The sequence below is a fragment of the Arachis stenosperma genome, chromosome 7 (assembly GCF_014773155.1).
Source record: "Arachis stenosperma cultivar V10309 chromosome 7, arast.V10309.gnm1.PFL2, whole genome shotgun sequence".
In the NCBI taxonomy this organism is placed as follows: Eukaryota; Viridiplantae; Streptophyta; class Magnoliopsida; order Fabales; family Fabaceae; genus Arachis; species Arachis stenosperma.
The window spans coordinates 66,312,253-66,321,375 of record NC_080383.1 but is presented as its reverse complement, the minus strand read 5'-3'; the positions used below and the strand labels follow the sequence as shown (position 1 = coordinate 66,321,375).

Here is a 9,123-nt window from a genome sequence, read left to right as displayed (position 1 = left end):
TTCTGAAATCGCTTGTTAATCGACTTTACAATATTATAGTATGTTGATAATTTTTATCCCCAATAAAATTAATTAATGACTTTACAAATAATTCGATTAGTATGAAAAAGGAGCATGATAAAAAAAATCAACCTTTGCTATCATCTGCTTCTATATTTTTGCATTTTTATATCCTCCATGACTAACTTTTGCTTTTTTATTATCAATTATCAGAAAGCTAATAATTTTGGCCGAGCTCTTATCGGAAAGAAATAGAAGCAAGCTAAGTAATCCATTTAGAGTTTTGTTTAGAAAACAAATAGGAAATCAAAGTAGAGGTGCTGGTATACAAAGTCATCTATTTAAAATAACGACATATAACAGCCATATAATAATTGAATTTTTATTTCATGCATCATATCATTAATACTTAATGAAACCGTGCGAAATAGTTCATGCATTATATCATTATTACTTAATGCTTTTTTTTCTATCATTTATGCAATTAAATGTAGGTAAAGACGAGTCCAAGCCTTGAAATTGGATTCTCTAAAAAGTTAGAACAAATTGCTCAACAACACTATATATTAAGTCAATCTTTGATTATTTGTTTCATTATTAACACTTAATTCTTTTTTCCTACAGTATTTAACTATTTATAAAGTTAATATTGTAACTTGTTTGTCGAACTTCTCCTTGTCATATGATCCTCATTGCATGCATAATTGAATTTTTTATGAGCTTGTGTTTAGGTTTGATGCAAAGATCCTTTTATAAAAATTTATTTTTATCCATCGTAAAACGAATCTTCCTCAAAACTTCTTTTTCTTCAAAATCACTCATTAAACTTGATGTTATATCATGTAATATAATATATATTATGCAATGATATTTCTATTTGCTATGTTAAATTTATTACTTTTCAAAATACTAGTTGTCTTAATAATAGAAATTACATATTGTTGTTTGTCAAAACACATAAGCATACATACTTCCTTGGCCTTCTGCATAAGATCTGGCCACATTCGCCAAAAAAAATTAAAGTAAAATAAGAAATCAAAACTTAACATTGCAAATAATAATAACAATAATAATATATTTAAAAATAAAAAATAAAAACCTAGGACGCAAAAAACCTCAGGAAAAAAGCAAGAAACTCAGGCTGCACGATGAGATCAATGAAGGAATTGACGACGTTGTGAACGCCGGTGGGAATAAACTGGTTGAAGGAATTGATCTGGTGGCTAATGAGGTCGTACTCCTCGAAGAAGAGTTCTGCAACCTTACAGAAGTTCTTCAATGGCTCTCACGTAACACTTGAGTATGCCGCTCCGTTTGAGGAAAAATCGCCGTCTTCATTTGAGTCAATGTCTTTGCATAACAATTAAAATGAATAATGGTAATGGAGGGATTATATAAAGGTGAGGGAATAACAATGAGAGAATGATCCTAGAAAATTTTAAATTTTGAAAATTCTGAAATGAGGGACAAAATTTGAAAAAATGGGGTGAATGAGGAACTTGTATATGATTTTAGACTGAAAAGTGGGGGCGGGGGAAGGATATAAGCAATTAATCTTATTGGCTAAGATGAGAAACCAGCAGGTAAAACCATAAAACATTAAAAAAGCCTTGCATTGTGTGCATCAACTATTTAAACATGATACATGTGAATATTATGATGTCAAGAAATGTAGGTTGCCAATCCCTATGCATGTATACAATGATGCCATGTCATGTAGAATGATAGACATGAGATGAGCAGTGCTACCATGCTTAAAAGGGTTGACAGCTTGGAATTTCACTACAGGATGCCGTCTTTTATAATTATGATATAGGATGGCGGCAGATGATTATCTAGGCTTGTGAAAATTAAGAGGTAACAACATTGATTAATCGAAGCCGAATTCGCTACCAAATCTGTTAGCCTTTCTTAGATCAATGGTACGCATCAAAATTAACCGCTCGTATAAAATATATATTAAAACTAAATTAATTAAATAATATATATTTATGTTATGAGAGTTATTTAAAATTTGATTGTTTTTGGACTTAGACGCGAGGTTCAGACCCTTTTTGAGGCAGCGTTTGATTTGTGTTGGAGCTAAAGTGCTGCCGTCTGAATTTTTCGTGAAGAAGTGGGGATGATACTTACAAGAGACTCCGACGCTTAAGTTAGCAAGGATTTAAGTAAATTTTTAATAGATTGAGTTCTGAATATACCTGAGAGCGTCAATGTATTTATAGTAGAAAAGAAAACCACTTTTAGAGTAGTTTCACCTTTGATGGTGGATGATCACTTTCTTTATCTTGGGAATTTGGGAATTTGTTGAAATCTCCCTTCTAGATAAACTAAAGAGATAGAAGGAGATATTTCAGAAGGTAGTTATTTATTCAGATAAATGGGGTTGAACCTCCATTGTCATAGAGGCTGGGTAAGTAGATGAGGCCACCTTTTTTGGGTGGACTTTTATTCTTATTGGGCCTGACTTTATGTTTTTGAGTCAGGGTATCACTACAAGATTAATATTTGTTTGTGGGAGTATTTTAGTGAAGGTTTCTAAAAACCTCCACAATACATTTTATTTATGGCAATTTAAAAAATCTCCACTAATAATTAATTAAAATTAAGTTTTGAAACAAAACCTAATTTCCCAATTTTTCAAAATGAGACCGAGTTAGCTACTACGTGAGAGTGAGTTAGGTGGGAGAGAACCCTTCCACCGCCATTTTCGCCGTCATTTCTGCTGCCATTTCCGCCGCCGGCATCGTCACCGTCACCATGCCGTGTCAATTGCGGTAGAGAGCTTCTCGAGCCACCTCTTCTATCATCAACGCGTTTTCAGATCTGTTCTTCTATACGGTTATTGCTGCCACAGTGGAGTTTCCACCGCCGTTGTTGCTGCCGCCGTTTCTGTCACCACTGCCATTGTTGTTGCTACCGCCGTTGCCGTGGCAGAACGTTTCTGGATCGAGTCACCTCCTCTGTTAACGCGTTTTCAGATCTGTTCGGTCCCAAACTTCTTCTTCGACGCAACCTTCTCTCCCTCCATATTTCTCCTTCGAGCTTCCGCAGGTACTTCTTCTTCGCTATTAATTTGTTGATATCTCTTCTCTATTAACAAGCTCTGAATAAGAGTCTCTTATAGTTTTCGTTTCGTGTTCAAGATAGATTGTTCTGTATCTCTTCAAAGTTGAAGCCTGTGAGTTATTTAGTCGCTTATAGAAAGCATGGAAGTACCTTTGTTTCTGATTCTCTTGTCTCAGTTTTGAATCTTTGCTGTGAAAATGGCCTATTGAGATGAACTTTGGTGTGTAAGCTTCCTCATTCAACTTGAATAGATGAGAAGGAACCTTGTAAATGCTGACATTCATCAAAAACCAATATCAGCTACTTTAATTGATTGATGCTGAATAGCATAGAAATTCTTAATTAAGTTTTTAAAAAATTATATTTTCATATCAGCTACTTTAATTGGATTCTGTCACTTGTTTTATCTGCCTTGAAACTGAGACGACTACTTTGTTATTCGCAGGATTCTTCTCAACCTCAAGAACAGGATCATAGACTTGATGTAAGTTACTATCTTATTAATTGCTTGTCAATTAATGTAATAAAATCAATCGTTTAACATATTAAGTTCAAAACTTTAAAGTTTCTAACATATTTACTTGTCACCTTTAATCTATATAGATATCACTATCTAATTATATAACTATCTTTTGATCTCTACTTGTCGTATGAAATTTGTTTTTTCAAGTCCATGAACATATTTTCTATAGTGCTAAAAAAGATATATTATCAAAGGAAAAAACAGTTAAGTCACACTGAAAACCACTAACTCCATGTTAATTCCTTCCCCTTGTCTCATATATAGCATTTTTTGTTTGAAATACTTATTACTACATTAGGTTATTTTAATTAATTTCTAAATTTGTAGAGTATCTATCAGTTCACTTATATATCATAATTACTTTGGAATCAAGCAAGGCTTATACACATAGTATTATTATATTTAAGATGCCTTAAGCATTTCTAGACCTTATCAATTGGGCAGCCCCTTTAAGCCAACTTGCAGTTGTTAGTTGTTATTAGCAATCCCAGATTCTAATGTTGCTGCAGTTTACCCTTTTTTTGTGTGTATCATCTTGTTTTCTGCTTTAATTAAGCGTTTTTTGTTCCTGGGTTATAGTTCACTATTCTTCAGAGTTTAGGCTGCTTATTGCTTCTGTACCACCTCTTGTCATTCTTAGCTCAAACTGATTTATAGTGCTGCACCTTCCGAATTCATTATGTTTCCTAAATAATCATGGGGAATGTATTGTGTATCAGGAGGGGAGAGCCCAACATCCAGAAGCAGTACTCATACTCATACTTGGATTCAATTTTCTAATAAGTGATACTTGCACCGTCCAAGATACTACATTTTTCAGTGAGTTAAGCAAATCTTCAGCAACCACAATTTTCATGGCTTGACAAGATACTGCATTTTTCAGTGAGTTAAACAAATTTCCCAAAGTTTAAAAAAAATTGATTACTAAAAATATTAAATTGTTTTATTTATTTGTATGATTATCGAAAATGGAAATGCCTGTGTTTTATTTTGTCCATTACTACTGCTCATAATGCTGGATTGCTGGCTCCTGAAATTGTCCAAATTTTGGTTTAAGACCACACCATCACATACAGAGTGGCAACGTGCAATTAGAGATTAGAGAGTGATAGCACTTTCTATTTAATAATAATAATAATAGTAATAATAATAATATAATAATAATGATAGCACTTTCCATTTAGGTGGATGCATGTCACCGTCACTTTTATTGTTTTCTGGCTCCTTTCTTTAATAAAAGGTTAGTTATTTACTATTTACTAATTACTATTTAGTATTTACTAATCAAGTATATGGCTCCTTTCTTTAATAAAATGTTACCTTTAAGTTATTATGTTATTATAATTTGTAATTTCTCCTGCTTGAATGTCCAGGAATTATGGAAAGGATTTATCCTGTGCATTCTTTAGTAATGAAGGGATAATAAATAATCTTGTACTTGTCTACGTCTATTTATCTATTTGAATGACTTGTTCTTTTGTATGGATCTATATTAACTTAAAGACCTGATGCTTAATAATTAGTAAATAAAGGGAGTTAATTGTTCTAACTATAATGAAGCACTTGATTATTTTTGCTGACTTTACTGTCATGCTTGTGTAATAACAGACTAGTCTTATTCATAAAGGTATAAGAGTATTTTAATATTGGATATTGACATGCATTTTTGTGAATTAAATGTGAATATTATCTGCTTGATATATAAATTTTGAGCAGGTTGTGTAGCTGCTTTGCTGTCACAATTCTTATATGCTGATTTATACTTATGCTCAAACTTAAAATGTAGAGGATCTTTTACTATTCTCAATTCTGATAGAGAATTTGTAACATTTGTCAATTTTGTAACTTTATTCATAAAAAACTTGTAACTTAATAACAAGTTTTTGTAACAAGTTAAGAAATGAGTAAGAATCAATGGAGACTCATGATTTTTATGTCTCTCGTAACAAGTTAGTATAATGTCTAATTATCTTTTGTGTGCTTAACAGTTTTGTGTTTGTTAATATGCAGTCATGCCAAGGGAAAAACGCATAAAAAATCCATTGAAGTTTGTAGATGAGAGGGAAAACAACAATGCTTCTCGTTCACTTCAACCTCCAGCACCAGCAGCATTTGAAGATACCACTAGTGTAGAGGCTAGTGAGGCTCCTTCTCAAGCTCCTTCTCAAGTCGTTGCAAATTCCATTTCATCTGATGGAGCCACACGTTGTTCTAACTCAAAGTCTTCGTCTGCTTGGAATGTGGAGATAATTGGTATTAATTTATATTGCATAACTAGTGTAGAGGCAACTGATTCACAATATTAATTTTAATAGGTAGAAAAACTTTAAAAGATTCTCATAACTTAAAATGGTAAATGATGATAACTGCCTCTTTTTGAGATGTAAACCTCCCAATTTCACCAAAAAATTTCACTTACCACTCACTCACGCCTCAGATTATGATGATGTCTTTTTTTTATTTTATTTTATTTTTTTCTTTTGGCCATTATTTGATATTTATATATTATGGAAAACAATGGGATTGTAGCAGCATTGTAGCAGCATGTATATATGCTTCGGTGAACTTGGAAGAGTCACTTACTAGCTAGATTATTATAACACTGTTCTTTTAGTTTATTTATTTTTTTAATTACTTGTTTCCTGTATTAATTTCTCCCATACCCCATGGTTCTAATGTCTTTTTCCAATCACTGCTTCTATTTGTAACAAATATTATACATTGTTATCATTTAAATTATTTTTATTTTTCTTAAGACTCTACAAATGTGAAGAAGAAGGCTAAGATCAAAGTCAAGGATGTTTGCAACTTACCTAGAGGAGATCGTGTAATTGTAGAGGTTGACGAAGAGGGTGCGGCATATGGCGAAGCACAAGGTTTACTTGCTGGCTATTGTGGTATATTAGCAACTAATGCACGTATCTTTCCAATTAGCTTTGAAAAGTGGTCAGGACAAGAAAATGGTGGCATGCCTAAGTCTTTCAAGGATGAGTGCTTTGATACAATGATAAAGGTAAAATCCGTTTTATTTGAAACTTCTATTAGTTCAAGTAATTAATTAATTAATTATTTGTTTGCTTGTTTGAAGCCCCACTTCCATTTTACAAGCACAGAAAAGATTGCCTACAGGTATTGCATTCAAAGTATTGCAAAGAAGTGGGCAACATATAGGCAAAGATTGTGGAATGAGTTCTATGATCCAACCATGAGAAGAGAAGCATTGGTGAACAATGTGCCTGATGATGTTCCAAGAGATCAATGGGCTTGCTTTGTCAATTATCGACTAAAACCGTCTACAGTTGTAAGACACTAAACAATTCATTTAGTTATTGTTGTACTTTAATTAAAAAAAATATTAATTGAAGTTATTATATTTATTTTTAGGAGCTTTGCATGAAAAATAAGGAAAATCGAAGCAAGCAAACCATTCCTCACACTTGTGGATCTAAATCCAACTCTCGGAGGCGACATGAGATGGTATATATACACACACTTGGTACATGTGTGATTTTACTTGCATTATATATGTTAATTGTTTAACTCTTTATTCCTTCTTTTTTAGTACTTGGAAACGGGAAAGAAGCCTAGTAGAGGAATGATGTACATTGAAACACATAAGAGGAAGGATGGGTCTTTTGTAAATAACAAGGCATTAACTATAGTGGTAAGTGTTTTGTAAACCTTTGCTATCTTATCTTATTTTATTTGTATGTGATCATGTGAAAATGGGATTTGAGTGTAGTTGCTTGTGGATTGAGATATATAATGATTATAGGAAAGTGGTTCACTTCACTTGCAAGCACTTTTCATTTTAAATTTTTAGTTGTGATAATGGTCTAGGAACATTAGAATAATCATAATCTGCAATGCCATTGATTACATGTGTTGCTACTTTTAAATTGAATAGTTTCTATTTACTACTTTTAAATAGGAACAAATTGAGCTGAATATGACACAGTCAAATACACAATTTGAGGTGTCCCCTAATGATGCTGTTGGTAAAGTTTTGGGGCCTGAACACTCTGGGAGAGTTCGTTGCATGGGCATGGGAGCAGCGCCTACAAATACCTTTAGGAATGTGAGAAGCCGGCTTAATGGGATGACCATCTCCACTAATTCAGCTGTATCTTCTTCGCCTACTACTGCTGCAATTTTACAGGAAAAGATCAATAATTTGGAGTTTGACTTACATAATTCACAGCAAAAGGTCATTAGTCTAGAGTCTAAGTTGCAGCAATCATTTGATATGATGAAAGCATATCTAATGATGAAGGAAGGAGGAATTCCCGAAGCACTTGTTGGCTTCTTTTCTGCCCGTGAGGTAACTTTATAATAAATTCATTTGTTAGGAATATAAGTTTAGATGGAGTAATACTCATTAATAGTGGAGTCTAATTATTGAAATTGAATATGTTCATATCATCAATTCTAATTATAGAAAAGGGAGTGTTATGTTAAAGTTGTTACATTATTTTACCAACTTGTTTCATTATTAGTGGTAACTCACGACTCTAGATGCCAAAAATTAGGCTGAGAATAGTTAAGAACAAGGACATCACAATATTCTTGCTTTCTGTTAGTGGTTGTTGTCCATTAAACATGGGAAACTATTCTGCTACTGCGTTTTGCAAGAAGAAGCTATAGTCATATATCATTCATTTTCCCAAAACAAATCAGCCTCACAAAAAGATAACCATATTTTACTGAATTCGGTTGAACCCATGAACACCAATACATTTTGTAATAATTAGTTATTAGGCAATTACTTAATTATATCAATTTGGTCATAAATTAGTGCAAGTTGTCTCTGATCCTGTTTTAGGATAATGATATCATTTTGTAGTAAGCAACTAAGCATATCCGCATGTTTCTGCCTCTTCAATTGTACAGCTGCAGTTTTCTGTTTTCTTACACTAGGTTTAGATGCTCTTTAAAATTGAGTTGTAAGGATTTTATATTGAATTATTTTGATGCTTAACTTTACTAAAATTACTAATAACATCTAATATTTACATATAGGCTAATGATGCTGAAAGTGAGCCTACTACTCCCTTTGATGCTAGAAGATCAGTTGGTGATAGCAACGGACATCCGAGGACAAATACTTGAGATTTTTTTTTGTAATTAGATGATATTGAAATATTGAATATTTTTACTTTTTTAAGAAAAACAGTAATAGTTGTGTAAAACAATACCATATGCAATTATGTTTGGAATTATTGAATTTGAGAATTTTTTTTTATATAGAGTTATGTCTTATATTGAAGAATTGTGCTATAAAAGATTTAGTTTTTAAATTTTGATATTAAAAAATAAATTTTTAATTTGAGAGTATATAAATAAGATGAGATTAATGAATGATTTGAAATTAAAAATAAATAATTAATTACAGGATTTGTGGGGGTTTGAAAATCTCACAAAATAGTTAATTTTTGTTAAATTGAAAAATTAATTTGTGGGGGTTTTAAATTGTCACAAAAGTGATTTAAAATTGCCACAAAAGTTTAATATAAAACCCCCACTAAACACAT

At 32.2% G+C, this 9,123-nt stretch overlaps 1 protein-coding gene across 4 annotated transcripts; it reads left to right on the top strand.

Annotated features, from left to right (window-relative positions):
- Positions 1–2,626: 2,626 nt before the first annotated feature.
- Positions 2,627–8,836, top strand: LOC130941484 (uncharacterized). Of its 4 annotated transcripts, none has more exons than XM_057870011.1 (11): positions 2,627–3,054; positions 3,515–3,553; positions 4,312–4,411; positions 4,777–4,832; positions 5,603–5,845; positions 6,349–6,605; positions 6,681–6,893; positions 6,977–7,069; positions 7,155–7,256; positions 7,524–7,913; positions 8,612–8,836. In XM_057870011.1, exons 4-11 carry the CDS (start codon positions 4,781–4,783, stop codon positions 8,699–8,701), a joined length of 1,440 nt encoding a protein of 479 aa, XP_057725994.1. In that variant the 5' UTR covers positions 2,627–3,054; positions 3,515–3,553; positions 4,312–4,411; positions 4,777–4,780; the 3' UTR covers positions 8,702–8,836. The 4 variants fall into 4 exon arrangements, with proteins under 4 accessions (XP_057725994.1, XP_057725993.1, XP_057725996.1 ...); XM_057870010.1 differs by having other exon boundaries at positions 4,312–4,474; XM_057870013.1 differs by lacking the exon at positions 4,777–4,832.
- Positions 8,837–9,123: the final 287 nt, after the last annotated feature.

Coding starts and splice junctions, on each gene's coding strand:
- LOC130941484 (XM_057870011.1), top strand. CDS start 4,781: ATGCATGTCACCGTCACTTTTATTGTTTTCTGGCTCCTTTCTTTAATA. Junction 6,894..6,976: donor GACTAAAACCGTCTACAGTT/GTAAGACACTAA, acceptor ATTTATTTTTAG/GAGCTTTGCATGAAAAATAA. Junction 7,070..7,154: donor CTCGGAGGCGACATGAGATG/GTATATATACAC, acceptor CTTCTTTTTTAG/TACTTGGAAACGGGAAAGAA.